The sequence below is a fragment of the Delphinus delphis genome, chromosome 16 (genome assembly GCF_949987515.2).
Source record: "Delphinus delphis chromosome 16, mDelDel1.2, whole genome shotgun sequence".
NCBI classification, from domain to species: domain Eukaryota; kingdom Metazoa; phylum Chordata; class Mammalia; order Artiodactyla; family Delphinidae; genus Delphinus; species Delphinus delphis.
The window spans coordinates 10,559,429-10,586,176 of record NC_082698.1 but is presented as its reverse complement, the minus strand read 5'-3'; the positions used below and the strand labels follow the sequence as shown (position 1 = coordinate 10,586,176).

At 37.6% G+C, this 26,748-nt stretch overlaps 1 protein-coding gene across 1 annotated transcript in view; it reads left to right on the top strand.

Annotated features, from left to right (window-relative positions):
* Positions 1-26,474, top strand: part of WDR11 (WD repeat domain 11) — a 54,338-nt gene extending 27,864 nt beyond the window's left edge. The window contains exons 13-29 of the mRNA XM_060033947.1: positions 2,297-2,372; positions 6,823-6,931; positions 8,919-9,043; positions 9,742-9,889; positions 14,051-14,157; positions 14,583-14,697; positions 15,078-15,249; positions 17,575-17,683; positions 18,622-18,684; positions 19,807-19,872; positions 20,649-20,826; positions 21,493-21,588; positions 22,125-22,290; positions 22,807-22,904; positions 23,346-23,491; positions 24,261-24,341; positions 25,542-26,474. Of these exons, the coding sequence (XP_059889930.1) occupies positions 2,297-2,372; positions 6,823-6,931; positions 8,919-9,043; positions 9,742-9,889; positions 14,051-14,157; positions 14,583-14,697; positions 15,078-15,249; positions 17,575-17,683; positions 18,622-18,684; positions 19,807-19,872; positions 20,649-20,826; positions 21,493-21,588; positions 22,125-22,290; positions 22,807-22,904; positions 23,346-23,491; positions 24,261-24,341; positions 25,542-25,698 (2,012 nt within the window). The 3' untranslated portion in view covers positions 25,699-26,474. The remainder of the gene's footprint in view (positions 1-2,296; positions 2,373-6,822; positions 6,932-8,918; positions 9,044-9,741; positions 9,890-14,050; positions 14,158-14,582; positions 14,698-15,077; positions 15,250-17,574; positions 17,684-18,621; positions 18,685-19,806; positions 19,873-20,648; positions 20,827-21,492; positions 21,589-22,124; positions 22,291-22,806; positions 22,905-23,345; positions 23,492-24,260; positions 24,342-25,541) is intronic.
* Positions 26,475-26,748: the final 274 nt, after the last annotated feature.

The window sequence follows — 26,748 nt, the reverse complement described above, 5'->3', positions numbered from 1 at the left end:
TTATAAAACATGTTCCAAAGTACTTTCTTTCACCTTGGAATTTTTTCTCATTTATATATTAATTTTTATATATTCTATGTTTATATATTCATTTTTTGGTTGTTCTATAATAATTGCCTTAGAAAAGACTCATCATTGTATGCAAATTATGTTAACACAAGTGCATGGTAAATGGAGTACCATTAGCCTGAATGGACAGATTCATAAATATGGTATCAGTTGTACTTTCAAGTACATTGTTGTAGATAACCAGGAGTACAGTTTTAAAATCAATCTTTGTAGTTACACTTTATTAGATTCTCTTTTAAAAATTTTGGCCTTTGTGTGAAACCCTTAAAAATCTTATAAATAAGGATTCTTTTTAAATGCTTAAATTTAAAACTTTTGATAATCTCTGGCTGGCTAAATAGGAAAACTTAATTTCGGAGTTTAAAGACTTTACAATAGGAAATATTCCAGTAAAGTAACCTGTTCACAATTGTTAAAAACCTATAGCCCAATGAGTTTCAAAATACGAACTTGAAAATAGAGTAAGGTGATGGTTTTATATTATTTTATATATAGCACATGGAATGATTTCAAATAGTTTTTTTTTTTTTTTTTTTTACAAAATTGTGGGGAGTTTTTTTTTAAATGGCTTATCAATATGAATATATGTAGATAGTTTTAACCAATAAGTTACCTGTGTGTATAATAAATCATATATATGGTTGCTTCCTTATATTCTCAATATATATTTCTAATTTATAGTTGTTCTTACTTATCAGAGTATGTTACTAAACCTCAAAGAATTAGCCCCACTTTAGTCCAGTGTTGCTCTAGTCTAATTGGAAATGACCTGCCTGGTGACCCCTATCCCTACATTCCTGAGCTGCCAATAAACTGGCACTGGTCACTGTAGGTACATGGTAGCCCAGGGATGAAATGCTGTTCTGTAGTATCATTCACTAAAAAAATGCCTGTTCAGTTTTTTCCAATCAGCTCAGGTCTAGGACTGTTAGATAACTTAAAATCTCTCTTTCACAGATTTATTTTTGAGGAACAAATTTCTAAGTAATAGTTACTGACTTTTTAGGTGGGACATTTAAATTCATAGATTATAGACTTTTACAGCCTTGTCTTCTAAGGAGGGCAGCCGACTAGCAGAGCCAGGAAAGGATGTAGGGTGTTTGGTGAATAATAATAGTGAGCTTCTGTTTGATGGCATTGAAGAGCAGGGAGGCATATAGGCATCCACTTGTCTTTGAATTGAGTATGTTCTCTCTTTTGTTTAATGTAATAGAAATCTAGGAAAAGATATTAAAATATATTTGTTCAGGGACTTCCCTGGTGGCACAGTGGTTAAGAATCCACCTACTAATGCAGGGGAAACGGGTTCGATCCCTGGGCCGGGAAGATCTCACATGCCGTGGAGCAACTAAGCCCTTGAGCTACAACTACTGAGCCTGCGCGCCACAACTACTGAGACCACGTGCCGCACCTACTGAAGCCTGCACGCTCTAGGGCCTGTGTGCCACAACTACTGAGCCCGTGCGCCTAGAGCCCATGCTCTGCAACAAGAGAAGCCACCACAATGAGAGCCCAGACACCACAATGAAGAGCAGCACCCGCTCGTCACAACTAGAGAAAGCCCATGCACAGCAACAAAGACCCAATGCAGCCAAAAAATATGTATATTTGTTCAAACATAAAGTAGAACTTGCATTTTTTAAGTTATAGAAAACCATTTAGTTTCTTTGGCTATTAACTAATTCTTAATATTCCCCAGTTTCAGTTTATAGAGACCTTTTGATAGGAACATGTCAAAATATTGTAGTTGAGTATTTTGCACATGGGACAAGAAATCTTAAATACCTGTTCAAAGAGTGTTTTCTCCACTAATTAGTATTTGTAAACATGAAAATATTTATATTACCTTGAATGTACCAGTAGTTTTTACAGTAAGCAGTTGCTTTACCATAGATGCATTAAAACTTTAGAAATTGGTATTTCTAAATTTCTAAGATTAAATTATTTGAAAAAAACCACAGAAGGACTTCAAGAAATTCTATAAAAAAAGAAAATATCTTTTTATAAAGTAGATATTTGAATGTAAGTAATATACTGTTGGTCTTTAACTTGTAATAGTTTTGAATACTTGAGAATACTTTTGAATTTAGATTATTAGAAACAGCTTAGAAGCAAATGGAAGAGGGAACAGGAATAGAGGGTAGCACTGATCAAATTACATTGGTACAGCTTTTAGTTTCTTACATGTTTTATGTGCTTTTTTACCTTTTAATATTTGCAATTAAAGGTAGGAGCATTGCTTTTCGTGGTGAACGAGGTAATGATGAATCGCCCATCGAAATGATTAAAGTATCTCATTTGAAGTAAGTGTCATCCTAAAAAAAAATTCTCTGGTCTTCTCACAAGGTAATCTCAAGGATTTTTTTATCTTTAAGAAAGTGAGAGTATGCATGCATACATATAGAATTTCTTAGTGATAGCAAACTGTGATGTGCAGCCATATCAAAGAAAATATTTTAATCGCAAAATTAAGTTGCTATTGCTTTTAATTCTCCACTTCTAAAAAGACAAGGTAATTTATCTGAACCTTAACATTTCATTAGATTGGTAAGACCAGTAACCCCATTGTGTTCCACTATAGCTATGTTGATATAAATGCCTGTCACTCACTAAGAAATGTTATTTGTTATCTGGTGAAATTCTTATTTCAACTTCCACCTCAGTTTGGGTTTACTGAGTAAAAGAATTCATTTTCCTTATTTGTAATTTAGATCTAATTCCAGTAAGTTTCTGAGTTTTTTGTTCCAAGGGAAAATAAATGTAAAGCAGGATTATTGACAACAGAGACTGAATGAAAACTAATCAAAAGAACAAAGAAAGGAGTAAGCACTCGGAAATTGTTTTTAAAATTGCTTTAGCTTTTCGAGGCTCTTTGCATTTCCATATAAACTTTAGACTCAACTTACCAGTTTTACCACAAAGCTTCCTAGAATTTTGATTTTCATTGCATTGCATCCATGGATCAACATGGGGAGGAATTGACGTCTACCGAGTTTTGTGATTCATGAACGTGGTGTATCTCTCCACTTATTTAGTTCTTTAATTTCTTTCAATAATATTGTGTAGTTTCCAGCTTATAGGTCTTACACATCATTTGTGAATTATTTTTTGCTTTTTCTTTGATGCTACTATAAATGGTGTATTTTCTTTTTTTATTTCGATTTTCAATTATTTATATACTGAAATAGTTAATTTTTTACTGAGGTAATATTTATTTATAACATTATGTAAGTTTCATGTGTACGACACTGTATTTATACTTCTGTGTACCCTACAGCGTGCTCACCACCAAAAATTTATTTTCCATCGGTCACCATACATTTGATCTTCTTTACCCATTTTGCCCTCTTTCCTACCTCTTTCCCTCTGGTAACCACTACTCTGTTCTCTGTATCTACTTGTTTATTTTTATTTGGTTTGGTTTGTTTTTTTAATTTTTTTATATTCCACATATGAGTAAAATCACATGGTATTTGTCTTCCTCTGACTTATTTCACTTAGCATAATACCCTTATGGTCCATTCACATTGTTGCAAATGGCAGGATATTCTTTTTATGGATAAATAATATTCCATTGTTTTATATATATATATATATATATATATATATATATATACACCACATCTTCTTTATCCATTCCTCTGTTGATGGGCACTTAAGTTGATTCTGTATCTTGGCTATTGTAATTAATGTGATGATGAACATGGGAGATGCAGGTATCTTTTCGGATTAGTGTTTTTTGTATTCTTCGGATAAATACCCAGAAGTGGGATAACTGGATCATACGGTAGTTCTATTCTTAATTTTTTTAGGAATCTTCATACTGTCTTTCATAGTGGCTGCACCAATTTACATTTCCACCAACTGAGGGTTCCCTTTTCTTCACGTCCTCACCAATACTTACTTCTTATCTTTTTGATAATAGCCATTCTGACAGGTGTGAAGTGATATCTCATTATGGTTTTGATTTGCATTTCCAAGTAATTAGTGATGTTGAACATCTTTTCACGTGCCATCTGTTTGTCTTTGGGAAAAAGTCTGTTCACCTCCTCTGCCCAGTTTTTAATCAGGTTGTTTGTCTTTTTGTTGGGGAGTTGTATGAGTTCTTTGTATATTTTTGGATATTAACCCCTTATTGGATATATCATTTGCAAATATCTTCTCCCATTCGGTAGGTTGTCTTTTTTGTTTTATTTATTGTTCCCTTTGCTGTGCAGAAGCTTTTTATTTTGATGTAATCCCATTTGTTTATTTTTGCTTTTCTTTCCCTTGCCTGAGGAGACATATCTAGAAAGATATTGTTGTAGATACATGTAGATGCCCTTTATCAGGTTGAGGAAGTTTTTTGTTCCTAGTTTGTTGAAACTCTGTATCATTGAGTAGGTGTTGAATTTTGTCATATGCTTTTTCTGCATTTATGGACATCATCATTTGGTGTGTTTTTGTTTTGTTCTTTAAGTTGGCTTAATATGGTGAATTATATTGCTTGATTTCTCAGATGTTAAACTTGACATTCCTGGGATAAACTCCACTTGGTCATGGTATATTAGTGGATTTGATTTGCTAATATTTTGATACATTGTTGGGTTTGATTTACTGATACTTTATTAGGGATTTTTGCATCTGAGTTCATGAAGGATATTGGTCTAGTTTTTGTGTAATATCCTTGACTGGTTTTGGAATCAGGGTAATGGCCTTGTAAAATGCGTTGTGAAATATTTCCTCCTCTTCTTTTTTCTAGGCGAGTTTGTGTAGAATTGATATTATTTCTTCCTTAAATAGGGCGAATTCACTGAGGAACCCATCTGGGCCTAGAATTTTTTTTGCAGTAAAGTTTTTAAATATAAATTCATCTTTCATAGATGCCAAACTATTCAGGTTATATATATATATATTTCTTTCAGTGCGCTTTGGTAGTTGGTGTCTTTCAAGTAATCTGTCCCTTCATTTCATTGAAGTTGTTGAATTTATTGATATAAGCTTGTTCATAATAATTCCCTTATTCTTTTAATGGCTGTGTGATCTGAGTAATGTCTCTTTCATTTCTGATAATCAGTAAATTATGTCAGTTTTATTAATTTTTTCAAAGAAACTGCTATGGTTTCTTTGATTTTTCTCTGTGGTTTTCTGTTTTCTGTTTCATTGACTCCATGCGTATCATACCCTTTTGATTCATTGATTTCTTTATCATTGTTAATATTCTTTGTTCAGAAGTTTGTCCGATTTGTCTGATTAGTATAGCCACTCTAGCTTTCTTTTGATTAGTGTTTGTATGGTATATCTTTTTCCTTCCTCCTATTTGTAACTTATCTCTGTCTTTAAAGTTGATTTCTTACAGAGAGCTTATAATAGGGACTTGTTTTACTGTTTGATCTGATAATCTTTGCTTCTAATTGCATTGTAAATTATTCATATTTAATGTAGTTACCAATATGGCATATGTTTTCATCTACCATCTTGGTAGTTATTTTCTCTTTTTTTCATTTTGAGTGAATTAATATAGTTTATAATTATATTAGGTTTAATTTCTCATATGCAAAATATCAGTTAGTATAACCCACATAAGAACAAAAGTTCTTTGGAGGAGAGCCTCAATAATGCTTTTAAACGTAAGGGAGTCCTGGGACTAAGAAGTTTGAGAATTGCTCAAACTGTTTGGACTCCAGTCTCTTCTATTTCCAGTCAGTCTTGACTCTACACAAGCCTACCAAATTAATACATCTTAAACAACTGATCACATTAACACCACTGCTTCAGAACTCAGTGATCTGCTCTTCTCTGCAGGATGAATCTCTGCACATGCTAGCATTGCATTTTAGGGTGTCTTAGGGATTTTATAATGTGAATCCAAAATTCACATTTTAGCCTTCTTTCTCATGATGATTGCTCTCACATACTTTGCATTTCAAACAGCATGTTCCCCCAAACACCCTGTGTCCTTTCCTGTCTTTTGCCATTTATCACACTTGTAACTCTGCCTAGAATGCCATTTTCCTATTGTCAAAATTAATAACTTTCATAGTGAATCTCTATAGCATTTACCAGATTCTCTTTTATATTAGTTGTTTACATACACGCCTTGTTTTTATATTAGATATAATAAAAAATGTAACATTTTGCATTTGTATAATCCATCACGGTTTATAAAAGTCTTTCACGTGTGCTGGTCGTTTTTGTTTATTTTTATCCTTACAGTATTTAGTGAGGTATGTAAGACAGGTGTTGCCATTTTAAAGATAAGCAGAATAAAACTCAAAAGGTCACATTGTTTGTCTGAGGTCACATAATTATCAAGTGGGAGTCCTTTGATAACACTGCGCTACAGGGATCTTCCTACTCTGTCACATTTCCTCACTGTCGGCATGATAGAAACTTTACTTACTTTTTCATTTAATTTTTACCGTAACCTGCATCCCAGTCAATCCATTGATGTAAGTAGTGGTATTTTCATGTGTTGATGAGAAAATCGAGCCTCAGGAGGGTTATTGTAATATGTGGCACCAGGATGTGAACTCATGCCTTTTCTCATCATTCTGAGCTGGGCTTCTTGCCTACTTATGGCTATGTGGCTCTCACAGGTCATTTTAGAGCTTTACCTTCTTAGGACTGTTAACCATGAGGGCTAAAGGTTAGTTTAAATTCTCTTTGTTTAGAATGTGTCATCTGAGTTTTCTGATTTACTGAACTTTTTATTTGCACTGCTTGTGAAAATTTTGCAAAAAGAGGTTTATTTAGTAATTTTGTTTATTTTAGACAGTATTTGGCAGTTGTATTCAAAGATAAACCCCTGGAGTTATGGGATGTTAGGACCTGTACCATTCTTAGAGAAATGTCCAAAAACTTCCCTGCAATAACTGCTTTGGTAAGTTACAATTTAAGAAGTAAACAGTTTATTTAGGTATGTATATATGTGGTGAATATTTTTCTTTAGCTTGAATTGAAATCATTAATCCTGTGTATTTTCTTGCCAAAAATGTGTATTCAGAGAAGATGATCTAAACAAATGGAGACAACTCTTATTTTCTTGGATGGGTTAAGCTAATATTATATTAAATTCCAATTTAAATTTAATTTAGATATTTTGAAGAACATGATAAACATATTCTAAAATATTTATGGAAAAATAAAGGTCATAGTCAACCTTGAAAAAAGAGGAGTAATGTAGGCAGTATGGGTGGGGGTCGGACGCGTCCTACCCCATACAGTACATATTATTAAACCGTAGAAATAAAAGCAATGTCATATTGGCCCGAGAAAGAGAAATGGATCAGTATAATAAAGACCTCATTAACAGACCCATGAATGTTTGGGAACTGAATGTACAGTAAAGTAGCTCACAAACCTAAGAGGAGGGACAGACTGTTTAGTAGGCAGTATTGGGGAAACTGTCTCACTTTATGGAGAAAAATACTGGATCTCTGCATAATACCATATTCAGAGGTGGGCTTCACAGGATTAATGACCTAAATGTAAAAAAAAGTAAAGCTATAAAATTAATACAAATACAGAAGAATATTTTTCTATTCTGGGGCAAAAGAGGATATCTGAAGCTCAAACCAAAAGGCAAAAAAATTGAATGAATTTGATTATATCAAGATTGGTGCTTTCTATTCAATGAATCAGACCATTGTCAAGGTTAAATATAGAAGACAAGTTGAAAAAAGAAATTTTCCAGTGTCTAAGATGGACAAAGGGTTAACTAATCCCTCTAAGGGATTAGTATTGTAGGAACTCCTGCAATGAAGCGACAGGAGCCCCAGTGGAAGGACGAACAAGCATGTGAACAGTTAATGAATGGCAGGGAAACCTAAAAGGCCAAACAAGCATGTGAAGAAATGTTCAAACTCATAGGTTTTGGGATGTGCAAAGTAAAATAACCATGATATACCTTTTAGACTAACAAAAAGTGGAAAGCCAGGTAGCATCCCATGTGGGTGTAATATGGGCTATAGGAATTCCTTGGCGCTGCTGATAGGTATCTAGACCAGTGCAGCCATTCTGCAGAGCAAACTGGCAGCACTTAGGCAAACACAGACATCCTCTGTGTTCCAGCTGATCAGCTTCTGGTCATACAGGAACTTTTGTGAGGATATTGACTGCAGTGTAATTTGCCGTGAGGAGACTATAGAGACAATCTGGGTGTCTTTTGCTGGGAAACTAAACTAAACTAAAAACTAGGCTAAAAATTGGCAGATATACCTATGGAGTGTTACATAACATGCAGAAACAACAGAGGTGGGACTTGAATACATTGCACTGAGTAAAAAGAGTTAGAAACAGGATGAGATATATAACACACTACTGTTAATGCAGATCACAAATATGTGCATGTAAAATAACTACATGTTAAGAATTCATACATATGAGAGGATATTAGATTAAATGCATTAGAATAAGCAGGAATAAATAAATAAAAGGAGAGGTTTGGGGTGGACCTACAGATGATAATGGGCCGTGATTGGAGGAGTGTGATCATCTCACCTTGTGTACCTAAGGGGGAGGTGGGGAGGTAAGGAGTGGGAGGTACCATAATTAAATGTATTATTTTCATTCTGTAAAAGATGAAAGCATCAAAAGTTTAAAACCTGTTGGAGTTGGCCATTAAGCTCTTTTCCTTTAAGCTGTAATTGAAGATTAGAGGTAGATCATTAAAATATTCTACTATAAGCAGTAATGAAGATGCATTCATTCAACCTTTCTGAAAAAAGTAAAACCTAAGAACAAATTGTGAATTCATGTGTAGTAATAATAAGTGACGCTGGGCAATGGCGGGTATGCCCAGCTCTTCTGGAAGCGTTCTTTGACGGAGAAACTGATCACTTGCGGGCATGTCTGTCTTTGCTTCACAGGAGTGGTCACCTTCTCACAACTTGAAGAGCCTAAGAAAGAAACAGCTGGCTACCCGAGAGGCCATGGCCCGCCAGACCGTGGTCTCAGATACAGAGCTGAGTGTTGTTGAGTCATCTGTGATCAGGTACCCTGTTTCCACCCCTGTCATTTGTAATAGCCAAGTCATGGTTGCGAAATTGACAAGTGTCATCCCAAGGCACCTCTAGTCTGCTTTTGAACATACGTTGATGTTTCAGTACATGCTCATATTACTATAAGGTTAGTTTTAGTATTGCATTGCTTGGTGCAGTTTGCAGCAGTAACTTGTGCAGTAACGCCTACACATCAGCACCCGTTAGTGAATGTGATCATTCTCAGTGCCCTTCTGCTCCATAAACTTCAGCTTCTGAAATTCAAATGAATGTAGCATGAATATCCAGATGGGTCCCATTGTCATTTATGTTCACCAAAGGAAACGTATTAGGGATTCTAACTTAGGTACCACCCCACCCCCATCCCCACTAAATTTACAAATAAAAAACTTCAGAGAGAATGATGAGTCGAGGTAAGGCCTCTGTTCTGCAGCAGAAACAGCAAAAAGGATTTTTTTCTTGTGTGAGGTCTAGATCACCACATTTTTCTGTTCAGGGTAAGTGTTCACTCGTGGCATTCGGAGTAATTTGTGTTTTCCTGTTATTACTAGGCAAAGATTAGTTTCAGCCTTTCTTTTTTTTTTAAATGGTTTTGACCCCCTGTTAATGCATCTGTATTTGGGGTGAGTTAATTAATTATGTCACTTGAGGGAAAAGAAATATCTTTATCTTATTTTCCTCTATCCCAAAGCTTGTTGCAGGAGGCTGAGAGTAAATCTGAACTCAGTCAGAACATCTCTGCCCGGGAGCATTTTGTGTTTACCGATAATGATGGCCAAGTTTATCATCTCACTGTTGAAGGAAACTCAGTGAAAGAGAGCGCTCGGATTCCACCAGACGTGAGTCCAACCTGTGACTAAACCTTCATTAAGATTTCTTATTAAAGTCCTTATTGGTTTTATATCCAGTGAAGCCATAGTTGAGTTTGAAAACTATCTCAGAAAAGTGTAATGTAAATAAACTTTACTAAGGAGCTATTAGCACTGATTAAACTTGTTCCATACTGCTAGAGAATAGCATTATAACTGTTTCGATTAAATACTTAACCGTGTGTTACTCATTTTTATCACTATAATAATCCATGAGGAATTATTTACATTTTATCTATGACAAGACTGAGGGAGAGTGAGTCACTGTCCCCAGGTTGCGCAGCCTAGTGATGGCAGAGCAGCATTTTAAAGCCAGGTCTGTCTGTCTGACTCTAGTTTCTCTTCTTTCCATTTCAAGCATTACCCTGAAGGATTTGACTAAAATCTAGTATTACTTTTGGGTAATAGTAATCAGGTTATAGGTATAAAAATATTTATTAATATTTACTAACATGTATATCCTCCTGTGGGCTTGTGGAGTTCTCTAATCAAGGTTTTGTGGTTAATTGTGTCAATGTGTATCTCACAGGTTGTTTTTAATGGATGGATGAAGAAAATGTTTTTGTTAACGAATAATACTATAACCGTTAACTGGAGGATGAGATGGTTTTTTAAATATATATATATTGATTTAAAATTGCCATCTAAAAATGGAATGTTGTAGGCGAATGCCAACCCTCATGAGGTTGCATGAGGTTGTTGGCTGGGGCAGGGGATCCCCTTCCCACATGGCTCACTCACATGGCTGTTAATGCTGGCCGTGATGAGAGGCCTTGGTTCTTCCTCACATGAACCTCTCCATAGGGCTGCCTGAGTGTCCTCAGACATGGCAGCTAGCTTCCTCCAGAGCGAGTGATCAAAGAGAGAGCAAAAGAAAGCTGCAGTGTCTTTTAGGACCTCGTTTTCAGAAGTCACATTTTCACAGTATGCTGTTGGGTCACTGTTCATTGTGAGAGGTGACTACCAAAGGACGTGAATACCAAAGGCAGAATCAGGTAGGGGGGTTGGCCTCTTAGGGGCTGGCTACCACATCTTCCTTATTAACAGCTTTAGAAGAATTGAGGGCATCCAAAAAACCTTCATTGATAAAAATTGAAACTAGCATGCGAAAGTGCTTTTCAAACTGTAATTACGTTTTTACTGTTATATAGAACAAGTCATATCTGAGACTTAGTAATGTCTATTTTAAACTCTCTAATATTGCCAAAAGTTTTCACTAGTGTGAAAATAATGCAAATGTGAAAAATTGATATTTGGTAGTTATAAGTAGGAGCAGTAACTTTAAGTGTGTAGCAAGAAGAGCTACGGTTAAAGGGTGTGGGCATAAGAGTTGCAGTGTAACGAGCTGTCCTCTGGAAAGTCAGTTTGCTTTCTTAGTAATATTCAGAGCTCCTCTAGACTCCAGAGAAGGACCCATCTGAACTCCGATAGTGGCACTTGCAAATAGCTCAGTCTCTTTGTTTTCTAATCACGTCACATTTGAGATTAGAATAGAAATAATCCAATAATTTTTGAGATTCTAGTTCCCCCCCACCCTAAAAAAAGTTAAAAATTTTTGAACATTAGACAAATGAATTTTTCTCTTTGTAACTGCTTCTTTCAGGATTATCGCACCACACAGCTTTTAAGATTCTACACTGTTTTATGGCGATCTGAAGTCAGGATATAGCAAGTCTCTATTCTGCCTGCCAGATCATTTTATTCCACAGCTAGAAGCAGCTGCCTCAAGGAATGACCATCCTAATAAGGGTCCAGCCTTATTAGTGAAATTAGTGCATATTTTAGAGCACATTATTTTTAGGGAAAGAGAATTAAGCATCTACTATATAAAACAAGAGAAATTGGTTTTGGTTCATTATTTTTATTTGCAGTAATCAAAATATTTTTCAATGACTAATAAACATGTAGAATTTAGGCAGAGGTTTTGTTTGTTTATTTTTTATTTATTTATTTTTTTTTTGCGGTACGCAGGCCTCTCACTGTTGCGGCCTCTCGCGTTGCAGAGCACAGGCTCTGGACGCGCAGGCTCAGCGGCCGTGGCTCACGGGCCTAGCCGCTCCGTGGCATGTGGGATCTTCCCGGACTGGGGCACGAACCCGTGTCCCCTGCATTGGCAGGCAGACTCTCAACCACTGCGCCACCAGGGAAGCCCTGTTTGTTTATTTTAATCCAATATTTACCTTACCCTCCTCCCAAATGTAAAGTGTTAAACATTTGTTTTGAGTTGAAACTTCCCCTGAGTTTTGGCCCCAGAACTAACAGTATATAAAAATGGAAAAGAAGCAGAAAGCTTGACATTTTAAATTATGTTCTCATGGAGAGTTTATAGTTGACTGACTGCCTTTATTCAGAAAACCAGACTAGCAGGAGAGAATGAATATCTTTGCTTTGCTGCCAGCCTTACTTCTGATCTTTTGAACATCATATTTTCCACGTAGGCAACATATCAATGTCAACTAATAATACTCTATCATAGAGTTTTAAATCTTACACTGGCTCTCTTGGGATTATTTGGAGCCACAAAGCGAGTTTGTGCCACATCCTCTGAAAGCACCTTAGGCTTTCCATACGGTTTATATCCCATCAACAAGCTCTTAGGTAGAAAGGTCTGAGCTGTTTAATTGTGCAGTTGTATTAATACATCACTTGTAATTCTAAGCTGGTAACACTTATTTCTGGGCAAATTTAAACTTTAATATTCTAATTTTTAGAAGTTAGAAACTAAGATTATAAAATGTAAAAAAAAATTTAAGACTGAAAAAGTAAATTTAAAGGCAAATTCTTAAACATTCTGTTAATATGGTCAGGAGAATAGAAATAAGATCTTTATACTATACAGAACTCTATTTAACATAGCTTTCTAAGTTTTTTATTAATTGAATTCATTAAAATACTTAATCCAGTTTTTTCTTCTGTTTCTTGACTAACACTATGATTTACGCAGTATTTGGTGTGTGTGCAAGTCTACTAATAGCCAATTTGGTAAACCCTTGGAGCTTTCCTCCTTACTATCGATGGCACGAGAGCTAAACACGTGAAGTTTTACATTGTTCTATAAATTAAGAAACAAGATTTCTTTTAATATAAGTAGAGAATAAGTAGAAAAGTAATTGAGCAATAATATTATTTAATAGCTAACATGTATTGACTGTTTACTCTGTGGCAGGCATTGTCATAAAGCCTTTACCTGTAGAAATTTATTAACAGTAATAGGAACTCCTCAAGTTCTGTGAGCTTACCGTACTTTATTGATGATAAATTCTAGACACAGAAAGATTAGTAAACATGCCCCAAATCACACAGCAAATTAAATGATAAAGCTTGGATTCAAGCCCAGGCAGCTGACCCCAGAGCCCAGGCTTCTCGGCTCTCCATCACATGACCTCTGTGCATGTGTTAGATCTTGAAGCTCCTTTCTCCCCACTTGGATTTATTACAGTAGTGTTTCATTCTTATATTTGTGTTTCCCTGTGTAACTTCTCTGCAGAGCCTTCTGTGAATTCAAATTGTGCAGATGCCTTTAATACCCAGTATCTCTTCACCTTCCTTATTCCAGAAGGTATCAGTGAAGCTCTGGATCCCCTTTTTCTTTCTTTTGTTTTAATTGAAATATAGTTGGCATACAATATTATGTTAGTTTCAGATGTACTACGTAGTGATGGATCCTCTCTTTCAATAGAAAAATTGCTGAACAATTAGCTGTGAAACAGCTTTAAGTTTCCCCCAGAATAGATTTATTTATCCTTTTGCAGTGAGGGATAACTTGGAGACGGGAGCTCTCTTGAAAGGGTGTCCTTTCCTTCTCTTTTTTTCTTCTTTTAATTTTCTTTTCTCTGAAGTAGTTCTCCCTCAAAAGACATCCCTTTTCTATAAACCTAGTTCAGATAACAATGTCTATCTAATTGAAATCTCCTGGTTCTTCTTAGTTGAAATCGAAATGCTAGGTAGCTCTTGTAGTGTCTGAACTCTGTTAGTGTTTGATGACATTCTTACTAAAGCAAAACCATTTTTAATTAGGTTTTATTAAAATATCTTTATTACTTTATCACAGTTATTAAATAAAAATATTTCTCTGTTATGACTGCTTATAAGTGGTGAAATTGATGTGTATTTGTTGCTGTTGTTTTCTAGGGAAGTATGGGTAGTATTACCTGCATCGCTTGGAAAGGTGATACATTAGTTCTTGGAGATGTGGATGGAAATTTAAATTTTTGGGATTTGAAAGGCAGAGTATCCAGGTATGAGTCAAAAATGCAATCGTGTTATTTGGTTTAAAAAAAAATCTCTTGGTACGGTTCCATTGGAGGCTTGTGACTTGGTAATAAGCAGGGTCACCAAATATGGTCATGTGGAGCTTGGACCATTGGGTCTCTTGTCACTGAACTTGGGAGGAAGGGCCTTGAGCCAAACTCTGGAACATTCATAGAAGACCCTTATCTGCAGGTGGCTCATGCAGAAGTCCTGGGACACTATTCCAGCCATTGTTAAAGAGCAGACACTTTCTCTTATACGTGGCCCCTGTCCCAGAAAGCAGAGATTCTCCTGTCACATCACTAGACCTTGTCAAAAACAGAAATAGAAAGAGACATTGGACATATCTCTTGATGATGAGATATTACTCTACTTCATATTGGTGTTTTGGTTTTTGTTTGTTTGTCCTCAGAGGAATACCTACACACCGAAGTTGGGTGAGGAAGATTCGTTTTGCCCCTGGTAAAGGAAACCAAAAATTAATAGCAATGTACAATGATGGAGCTGAAGTATGGGATACTAAAGAGGTAGGCCCAGCTCCACGTGGGTACACTGCAAATGAAGCTGCTGGCCACAGGAACTATGTATTTTTTTCTTCCTTCTGATTTAGAAATGAAAACTATGTAATGGGTTTGTCAAGCGTATTAAAAGTTTTCTTCCTTTAAAATTTTTCTTTCACAGTATTTCTGTTTTAAAGGTGATAGCTCAACAGATTTTTAATGTTATCACTATCTTTGGGACCTTTAAAATGCAGTCTGCATGTGGAAGGTAGACTGCCAAAGACTGTTCAGTTTTGAACGTAAACTGGACCTTTGCCACAGGCGCTGTCTTTCCTTGACTGTTTAATCCAGAATGATTAACATCTTCCTTTTCTTTGTGAAAGTGACAATCAAATTCACTCTTGAAGGTTCAGATGGTGAGCAGTTTAAGAAGTGGAAGAAATGTAACCTTTCGGATACTGGACGTGGACTGGTGTACATCAGATAAAGTGATCCTGGCTTCAGATGATGGGTGTATCAGGGTCCTGGAGATGTCCATGAAGTCCACCTGTTTTAGGATGGATGAACAGGAGTTAACTGGTATGGAGTTCTAGGGAAAGGATGCTCGGAAACCTGTCTTTATTTTGCACCAGCTGCTCTCTTCAGGGGAGAGAGATGCTTCTGTTTCATCTCAGTCTTGCTTTCTAGGAATCTGAGTTTAAGAAAATATTATATATTAACTTAAAGCTTGAGTGTTTTTATTGCTGAGATGCTAGACTCTTTGTAACTGCAGACGTCAATCATTCCCTGACTCTGGTTTACCAAGCGCCCCTTCCTTGACCCTTTTCTGAGTGCTCTGTCAAAAGATCAAAGATGCTTGCATTTATAAAAATGGCTTCTTCAGACTTTAGGAGAACTCATTAGAGGACATAAATCTAGTGATAAGGTGCTGCTGGCTTTTTAATAGTGAGCCTTATATCTTTCTCAACCATGCATCATGGAGAAATCACTTTGGAAAGTGTTCTGAGTATCATGAATCTTGATGCCCATCTTATGACTTGTTAAAGGGCCAGTCAAAACAAAATTAGATGATTGCACTACCTTACCCTTTTTTGTATGGTTTTGTATGGTTTATGCTTCGAGATTTTTTTTTCCAGAATGAAAACTATTTTAGCAAAAATAACTGTGACTGTAAAAGAAGGATGAGAAGTCTGTGAATGCACCCATCAATCTACTTGAAAACCAGACTCCCTTCGTGAAGCTTTCTCCAAGCGTATATTTGGTGTGCACCCTGAGCTGTCTGACCTGCAAAAAATTTCATTAGAGAATTGTTTACTCATTTATTGAGTTTCATCTTAGAAACTGTCAGCTCTGGGAATTGTCTGTACCTTTGTAGAGTCAATCTTCGGCACATTCAGAGGCAACAGTGTTTTGAAAACCTGCCCCTTCATGTTATGTTTGTGCTTGAGGCACTACCAAGTTGTTGTTTGTGTCGGCTGGGCTACCTTACGTTAGGAGTGCTTTTGTTTTTGTCACTGCCCCACCCTGCCACTGTATTTGGGAACCACCACTTCTTATTCTGTAACCGTGTCTGCCATCTGCTGAGGCAGAAATTGAGCATTGCATTCCCATATCTGTCCTTGAGACACCTGCCAGCTCTGCGGAAGTAACAGGACTTCCTCCTAGGGAAGGACAAGCATAGATACTATTTTAAACATAAAGTTATTAAGGAAATGGAGGGAATTTCAAGGATGATTTTTCTTTTAGTTACTAATTCTAGGTAAAGAAGTGTGCAAATATAATCTAAATGTTTGAGAAGCTTTTCTTTGACCTTTAACTTAAAATTTGTATCTAAAAATCTCCATAGCCAGGGTACTTATTTTTAAATTAAACTGACTACAGAATTAGAGCCCGTCATTAGCACATGTTTAATACCATACCCGAACGGCTGGCCTGCAGCCAGATTTTAGATCACAGTTTTCTTTTAAAGTTTTCCTAATACTAAAAAAAAAAAAAAAAATTATTCCTATCCAATCTCTGTTGGTGTGACCTCAGCCAGAAAGGGAAAAATTTTTAAATTATAATGGGGAAAGGACAATAAAATTGTGCATATTTCCACATATTGAACTTTAAACTCAGAACAACACTCAATAAATGTTAAAGAATAAAAACTGGTGAGAGTGTAAATATGGAGTTAGGAAAAAGATGTCTGTGTTTGCTGCCAGATATGTGCTGATTTGAGCTTGGAAAAATATCAGTCTGTTTGATATAATATTCCTATTCTGAGGAATTAGAAATGTATTTTGGACTTACTGATGTCGGATAAAAATAAAATCATTTGAGGTCATGTGCAGTGATATAATATTTAATATGTTTTCTTCAACTCTCCTTGATGACAAGTAGAAAAATCATAATACATCGATTCAAATACGTTTTCTTAGAATAGCTTAGATAGTCTTCTTCTTCCACCTGGCCTTTATTTACATTTGTCTGATACCTCCCCCAACCCCCCATAAAGGGGGAGGTCAGACAAATGTAGAAAATTGGAATCCCTGTTTTTGAGTTGGAGAATCCTTCTTGCCCACACTGCCTATTATCAGGGGCATAAAATGGCATAAAACAATATTCTTTTTAGCAGCATCTAAAAGGAATTCAAGAGTATGAGACTTTAATAACATTTAGTATGATGCTGTTTCCAAGCACTTTAAATAGTATCACTATGGTGTCAGAGACTCTTCAATCTTGCTTTCTCCCCAACTCTTAGCCCCTGTGTCGTAAGTAGTGATTACATTGAATATACTCTCTGAGTTGCCACCAGACTTACACACCATTCTCTGCTGACTTCTCTGTAAACTGTCTATAGCTGAAGCTTTATAGTAGTATAAAATTTTACTTATTAAAAGCAAAAACTGTTTTCTTGTCTAGAACCCGTGTGGTGCCCGTATCTCCTTGTTCCAAGGGCCGCCCTCGCCTTGAAAGCTTTCTTATTACATCAGCCTTGGAATGGACGGTATTCTTTAGACATTTCTCACGTGTAAGTTTTTTTGCATTTTTGTTTTCCTTTCCTAGTTGATTTAAGATTGAAGGACACCCATGAAAATCAGCAGTGACCTGTCTCCAGGGCCTATAGGGATTGCAAACTTAAAACCGAGCTGAGGCAGTAATGGCAGACACACTAAAAGAATCACTGATTTGCCTCTTGTCTTCACCCCTCTGGGGACTTTGGGGAAGCGTGAGCCTGTGGACAGCTGTGAGTACACGTGCTGCTCTCAGGTGGCTTTGTGGTAGTCTTACTGTCTGAACAGGGGGCATGGCATACTGAGTGTGAAGAGGGCCAGTTGAGACCAAGAGGAATTTGGGGACAAGATTAATTCTTTTTAGAAGCAGCATGAAGGGGCCTGCTTCAGAGGTATTTTATGTTTTATAGTCTGCCTCATTGCAAAAAAATATTCACATTATTAGTGGTTATTAGTTAAACTACCACAGGTGTTACAGGACTTATGCCATGTGGAATGCACAGATAGGCCTGGGTTAGGGGAATTAAAAAGATAATAATATGATGAGGTATCTTTTCTCCAAGAAGTATCTACTTAAAGAAATGAATGGTCATTTTGCAGAGCAGAACAAGCAGATTCCTTTAGTCATTGCTAAGTTCCTTATTAACATGAATCTAAATCTAATAGTTTTTAGAGCTCACTGATCAATTTTCTGGTTTCTTGAAGGCCAAGGAGACTTTACTCATTTCTTGGTTTTGACTAAATAACATAAAAGCAGACATTAAAGATGATTGGTAGGTTCCTGAGTAGACTGTTGCTGTTTTGGTCTACAACCAGGTTTTTAACCAAGGACTACAAAGAAGTTATTTCTATATTAATACAGCTTTTTTTCTGGTGAAGAAATAAATCGTAAGTGAAATAAATAAATTGTAAGTGAAGAGAAAATGAACTCATTTAAAATCTTTTCTTGGTACAGTGATTATCCAGAAAATGAAGAAATAAAGAATCTCCTTCAAGAGCAGTTGAACTCATTGTCTAAGTAAGCACTCTAACTATGTTTTATTAGAAGATAAGGTTATGAAAAAGAAAAACATAATGATTTAGGCTTTTTAAAATTAAAATAAGCTTTGTTTTAGAAAATATTTAGTAGCCCACGGAGAGACCATTCTGTTCACAGAGGTGACTTTCGAATCTTTGTCTTGTGGAAGTAAGGTTCAGATTGCTGTGCAGTGGACGTCTTATAGCTCAGCCTGCCTCCAGCGCAGGTCCCCTGCGAAGCCTCGTGTTAGAGGGTGTACACAGGGCGATTCTTGTGTGTCCGCTTCCCTCTCCTAAAGTGAGCTCTCTGTGTCAGGAGCTGTGTGTGCACTATTCTGGCTAAGAAATTAACATGCTCCCTAGAGCCAAGAGCATTTAAAAATATGTACTGGGAATAATATTGGAAAGGAAGTAGAAAAATATGGGTCCACAAGGAGTTCTTGGTAAAACATAACATGTTTTTGCAATCTAGACTCTGCCACATGTATTTTAATACTTAATAAATGAACGATAATAGAATATTTTATTGATGTCAAATTCGAAATAATTACTTTATTGTTTTCTCTCTTCCAAGGTTAGCCTTTATGTTTAAATGGAAAAGAATAGATTTAAAGACTATCTTCCCTTCTTCCTGATTTATAAATATTCTATATTTGGCTATTTTAGAAATAGCAATTTATAAAAACACTAGCCTTTCTTCCTTAAATATTTTAATTTTTGAATACGTTCAAGAATAAATTCTGAATGCATCGTCTCTAAAGTATGTACTGTTCCTGATGATTATCAGCAAAATCGTTTTATCAACAATGACATTCTTGTTCCTATAGTTAGACAGCTGTTCATGCTTTTAAAAACATGAGTCGAACTGCTTCAAGAAGCAAGAAGGTGAATCACAATTAGAGCCTTAAGCTGTGGTGGTTGATGGGTACTGCTTCTCCAAACCTAGATACACTCTAAGCCCTGTAAGCTTTTGCAGTTTCAGGGTCACAGCAAAGTGAGTTCTTTTGTAAGTTCTAAGCATACCCTTTGGGTAGGATGTTTCATTTTAAGAGTTACTGATTTATCTCCTTTGTTGTTGGATTCAAAAATATCGTCTTGCCTTTGTCTGCATTCCTGTCCGCAGTGACATAAAGAAACTCTTGCTCGATCCGGAATTTACTCTCTTGCAGAGATGCCTGCTTGTTTCAAGGTAACTGTTTGAAATGTTTTGTGTAAGACACAGGGAATTTCAGGTTAACTCATTTCTTTTATTAAGGTTGTTAGTTAAGACCAGACTCTTTCGGATTTTAGAAAATATATCAGTTCATCCTTTATAGTTGGCTTACAATTAATTTTGAAAGTAGTACTACAAATAGGAAAAAAAACCCTCACATTTTAAGCATGAGATCTAGGCCTTCTCTATTGAAAAGACTCCCTCCTACAGACAGCTTTTTAAAATATCAGCTACAAAGTGCATAAATATACCTATATATATTGGTGTACCAATATTGGTAATAAATGTACCAATAACTTATATTTAGAAGTAATAATCTCTACATTCTTACTGTACAGTAGAGTTGTCCCTTATAAAAAAAGACATTTCCCTCCACTCCCCAGAGAATAAATAGCATATTATTTCCACACCTTATCTAGTCAGTTATTCCAGAGGAACTTCTTCCTTAGTTGGTCCAGATTGAAAGGTATGCTAATGGCAAACCAGGTAAATAATGGCCCAGGCTTAAGAACCATGGTGTTCCTCTTAACACAGAACAAAGGGGGATTTGGGTCTGAAGGGGCCTCATGCAGTCAGAGCCCTGTGCTGTTTGAGACCCAGTAACAGGGCTGGAGGACTTGCAGCTTCACCTCTTCCACCCAGCCCGGCACGTGGTCTTTCACATGCCAGCACCATGCTCCCAGCACTTGAAGCTACTGTGGGAAGTAGCTGCTGTGTGAGTTCAGTGGAAACTTTGGTTTCACCCTTGCCAGGCTTTACGGCGATGAATCGGAGCTGCACTTCTGGACTGTCGCTGCCCACTACCTGCACAGCTTGTCCCAGGAGAAGGCAGCAAGCACACCAGCTGCTAAAGAAACTGCTCCTTGGGACAAAGTGAACAACCCACTAGATATATGTTACGATGTGCTCTGTGAAAACGCCTATTTTCAGGTATTATGTTTCATATATTAAAAACCTTTAAAGCTCTGTCTTTGTAAGTATCTTAACCTTAGGAAACTTTCACACTAAGTAAAGGTCCATGTGATAGAAATGAGTCCCTTGGCACATTCACATTAAAGGATTGACTCAGTACTTGAAAAGCTCATAAATGCTTACAGAGTTTTTTAATAGACATTAAAATTTTATTAACAGTCTTCTAATTTTTTTGGTCTTAAAATTTTTTTTCAACTTGGTTCATTTTAATTTTCTCATTTTATTAATTTTCTATAAATAACAAACAGTTTACTTGGTTTAAATTTGCTGTTCTGTATATATAAAGGTAGTTTCATAATTTTTTTAACTTCCAGTAGAGTTCTAAATTACACACAGAGATGCTTCTTCCAGCCCTACTGAAGTGGCAGTTTCTGTAAGCAGACTTGCACACAGACTAGAATACATTCCAACACTGTTTCTCCTTAGATTCTTATTAAACTTATTAAACTTATTAAACTCCTTAGATTCTTATTAAACTTATTAAACTTATTAAACTATGAAGCTGATTAATAACCTCAGAAGTCAAAGTAATGTTTACTAAAACGACTTTAAGTATAATTTAAATAAGTCAAAAGTTTTAAAATCCAGCCTCAATTTTCTCTCTCTTTTATTTTTCTACTCTAGAAATTTCAGCTGGAAAGGGTTAATCTCCAGGAGGTGAAACGGTCAACTTATGATCATACCAGGAAATGTACAGACCAGCTACTTCTCTTGGGTCAAGTATGTTAGTTTTTATAACTCTTTTCATGTTTCAGGGAGTTCCTAGTTGATTAGTAATTTACAGCATTACTTATACCACACACACACACACACACACACACACACACACACACACTATATAGTGTTTCCTTAAAAGTATAAAAGTATAAGTATAAATTATGCTTTCTTTCGAAATAAGACCAGCAAACATTCTGAGAAAGCAAAGATATATATGGTTAACCAGCTTGTAATTTTGGCTTCCATAATGTCACATGAGGCCTAACTAGCTTTGTTTTGTTTTGGTTTTGTGTCTTTGAATTGACTGGTGCAAAGCTTACATAAGCACCTGTATAAACCAGAATGTGGTTTTACATTTGTCCTAAAGAAGCAGTGTTGTACTTTTGTTCAACTTGTATATATGCAAACAAAGTGTCCACGAACATTTTTGAGAAAAGTCCTCTTTAAGCTGAAAACTTCAGTGTTCCAAATTATGAATATTAAAAGGTTATGTTGGAGGAAAATGGCCTCGTAATTAGAAGAACTGTTTCTCTTATTAGACAGACAGAGCTGTGCAGTTGTTATTGGAAACAAGCGCAGATAACCAGCATTATTACTGTGATTCACTGAAAGCCTGCTTGGTCACAACTGTCACCTCGTCAGGTCCCTCCCAGAGCACCATTAAGCTCGTGGCAACTAATATGATTGCCAATGGGAAATTGGCAGGTAAGGCATGTTTTGGGATATATTCGTTAATACTCTGGAAAATCAGACCCACTCCTGGAAGGTAATTGGTTATTAGGGATATTTCTTTCTTTTTTATATACACTGGAGAAAAGTAGAAAGATTATTGCTAGCAGTTGATAAGATGACCATATAATTTAATCATCTAGACCAGAGTGCTTTTTAAAGAGTAAATGGGGCACTATTAATAATTGCCAAGACAATAGGCATAAATTGGATAAACCTGGGCACCCTAAATCCTGAAAACCAGTGAGTGAGGTAGGCTTTACTTGTTTGTTTTCTGGACTGTGTTTGTACTTCCAACCCTGTTCATTTGAGTGGTAACATTGTAAAGCCCTATTTTAATATTTTATTTTAAAATTTAAGTCAGTAATGTCTCCAATAGGTAGGTATAAAATGTCCAAGACCAGATGAAGTCAAATGGTGATTTTATCCTTTAGTGACTTGTCAGAAAGACAGCTCCAGTGTCACTTGTGGGGCTGCTGTTCTGTCTTCCAGAGGGTGTTCAGTTGCTCTGCCTGATAGACAAAGCTGCAGATGCCTGCCGCTACCTGCAGACCTACGGCGAGTGGAACCGCGCAGCGTGGCTTGCCAAAGTAGGTGATTCTAGTAGGTGCCTTGAACATTTGGGATAGAAAGTTCAGTCTTGAACTTTGGACTCAAGATTTAGAAGCATTTTTGTGGCTGCAAAGCAGCTTTGCGAATATTTTCTTGCAACTTTCATCCTCTTATTCTTTGAGTATAAATTACATTTCTTATTGCAAATTGGAGGTTGCATTCGTAGCAATTAAGTGAAAGCAGCTGCCTCCTCTCCCTACTGGGGTGTGAGCCCAGACTCAGCCCAGAGGTGTTGCCAGGCCTGTCGGTCCCGAAGGTGTGGGTCCCCGTCACTGCTGGTCGTGGTGCTGCAGCATCAGGGGGTGTGTAATAAAGCAGAGCCGAGCTTTGTTTCATAGGAACAGATCCCATTTCGATTCAATTCTTTTCCTTTCTGTAGTGCAGGATGTCTCTGTTTTTAACGTGGGCGTCTTTCCCAGGTCCGTTTAAATCCAGAAGAGTGCGCTGATGTTTTAAAGCGCTGGGTTGACCACCTTTGCTCCCCTCAAGTGAACCAGAAGTCAAAGGCCCTCCTGGTCCTCCTCTCCCTGGGCTGCTTTTCCAGCGTGGCTGAGACGCTTCACAGGTACACCCAGTGCCCACAGCTGGTCAGGACCACCCGGGATTAACCACCTTACGCTGTCCTGAGGCTCTGCCGGGTGGAGGGTAGTCCTCGGTGTCGGGAGTGAAGGGAGAAGCATACATTTTAGGTTTATTTAAAAAAGAAACCTAAAGGGATGGAACAGTCTGTGTTTATTAATTCTTCATTTGGTCTAGGAACTGTGTTATTTTCCTACCAATATGCTAGTCACACCTAACAGGTACCTGTTGAAAAAGAATATTAAAAAAGTCTTCAGAGAATTGGGGACAATTCATCTTTGAGTAGAGCAACTGAGATGAAGGCTAGAAGGCAGTAGGAAGGGTGAAGAAAGTGTGGCGAGTTGGAGGTGTCCCCTCTGACAACCTTGAAGGGTAATTAGTACTCATCACTTGTTATAGGACATTTTATTTATTTAAAATCTAAGGGAGGTAGGTTGAGGCAAATACTACAAAAGCTTACTTGTTAAATCTGGGCAGTGGGTACGTGGATCTTTGTCCTATCTCTGTAGATTTCTGTGAAATTCAACGATTTCACAATTTTTTTTTAAGTATTAATAAAAAAGAGCGGGAGGTTGGGGCGTGAGAATTCTCCCTTCCTTTCCTCTAAGCCGGGGCTGAGAACGGTGCTGGTGTGACTTACGCAGCACTCGGGCTTCCGGGGAGAGTGTGTACAAGTCTTCACATAGAAACACGCCCTGGGACGGTTCTCTCAGATACCATAAACTACAGCACCTAACTCGTGTTCTGTTGAGCAGCATGAGGTACTTCGACAGAGCGGCCTTGTTTGTGGAAGCTTGTCTCAAGTACGGTGCGATTGAAGTCAGCGAGGACACAGATATCCTTTGCCGGGACATTTGTGCTGAGGAGGAAGCAGATGCCGTAGTGGGTTTTAGAATCTCTCTCGGTTGTGCTGCCGGGGAAGAGCTATTCTATCGAGAAAGATCTGTATTCTGACCCTCCAGAGCCAGGAAAGAGGGAGAAACGAGAGGGACGGAATCAGGAAGAAGGTGGTTGCACCACCGGCATCAGCTGTGAGATAGACGGAGGGTCAGGAAGGGCTGTAAAGGGGAGGGAGCCCGAACTTTGTAATGTTTTGTTTGAACTTAAAAAGAAGATAGAGGCAGACTAGTTTAGGAAAGGTAAAGGAGGCTGCTACTGGAATAAATGCATATTGGAATAGAATAAAAAGAAAGACTTGCTGTTATCCATAGGGACAGTCTAACATGGAACAAGACACAGCAGCACTTCAGAGAGACGTGTCGTGCAGGCAGGTCACTGTGGTCCACGTATGACCAGGAGCATTTCAGTTCTTCTACATGTCACTTGAGTTACATGTGTTTCTTTGAAAAGAATGAGCTTGAGAATCCAACTCCCAGGTCCTTGTTTTTGCAGAGGCCTTGTTGTTATGTCATTGCACTTTTTCTTGAATTGTTACATTGTGGCCTCATTTCTACATGTCATGGTTTTGATTTTCTGTATAATTTTTTACAGAAAATTAAGCTGAACTCAGTGTCATATATCTAGGCACTGGGGAAGTTGGCTCTAGTTTGTAGGAGCCATTTTGGATATCAGAGCACAGTGGAACAGGGCTGTCTAAAATCCCAACACCCAGCTATCTGGAGCTCTTGCCTTGGGGCAGGCTTTGTAAATAGAACCTCTCAGTGAAGCTCATCTGCCTCTTAAACCACCAGCCTCTCCGACTTTCAAATGGCATGAGGGTATGCATGTGAGTTTCACTTCTGTCATCTTTCTTTCTCCAGTCATTAAGTGCATTTAGACCTTGGAGAATCTGGGAGGATGTTAGTTGGGTCTTGTAGAAGGACAGGCTCTGGGCTCAGCTGGTGCAAGTGCAGGGACATTACACACTGAAACATCGCCTCCCCCCGCCAGGAGTTGCCCTCCCCCAGGGAAGAGGTACCTGTGCTTCTCCCGTGCTGCCCTCCCGTGGACACTCCAGCAGAGCTGGTCATTGTTTCTGGCCTGTGGGAAGCTGGTGGAGCCCTTTTTGCCCTTCTTTTCCTTAACGGTGGTTTACAGAAACTCATCTCCGCTATATATGCGGATTATGCCCGAAGTTTGAAGAACCTCGGTTTTAAACAGGGAGCGGTTTTTTTTGCTTCAAAAGCTGGAGCAGCTGGCAAAGATTTATTGAATGAGCTGGAGTTTCCCAAGCAAGAACTGACTGAAGAGTGACAGGTCAGCATGTACCATGGCACGCGGCCTCACGAGCAGTCGGCCGGGGCATTGGTCTGGCTGTGGACGGTCACAGCCCAGGCTCATGATGATGCCGTCCCTGCCGGGGTCCTTGTGGGCTGTTTCACTACATGTGCACAGCAGTATGTGAACGTTTATGCTGTCAGGAGCAGGTTCTAGGACCTGTATTTATCTCAGACAAAGATGGGAACGCTTCAGATTTTGAAAGTATAACATTTTATACTTTTGGAGACAGTTTTAAGAGTCCCTGGAAACACTTTTAATTTTTTTAAAACTTAAGATCCAAGCAACTGAATTGCTTTTCTCATTGACTAGATTAAAATCTATAGTAAAAGGAGTTTGTGAGACCTATTCTGAAATCTGTGCTTTGCCTGTGTTTATATACAGTCATTCCAGGTACAAACAGAGCAGAAACATTTAAGCAGTAAACGTGACTTACCATAGCATTCCTTGTTTTCTTACCTTGAAAACAGAACTGTTGATTTCCTGATTTAGGCAGCTGCTAAATTTTGTAATTTCAGGTTCATAGGCTCATAGAGAAATTGTAAGCTTTATGTTTTGTCCAGTATGTGGAGTCTTGTATATTTTGGATTTTAACTCCAGTGATGTGTCACAGTAACCTCCTCTCTGAAGGCACTGTTCTTTAATATTCTTTGTTTTCTTCCAATGACTGAACTATATGAGATGTGACTGCTATAAATTATCGCTAAAAATTTAAATGTGTATAATTTACAGAAATGATAAATAAAAAGGGACTTCATTCCAGCCAGGCCTTTGTGTTCTCTGAGCTGCTGCGCACCAGGCCGGGTGCTGGGCTGGTGCCTCAGGAGTCCATCGAGCTGCCGGCCCTCCAGCATCCGAGCCACTTTGCTGAACCCGGAGAACCTGGGCTGCGGGGGCTTGGGCCCCAGCATAGAGCTGCCTCTGAGTTCCTGGGTGGGCAGGGCTCGGCTTGTGGCTCTCAGAGGTGAGGAAATGGCCTTCCTGTCTTCTCCTCCTGGATGTCCACAGTGGCACGTATCGTAACAC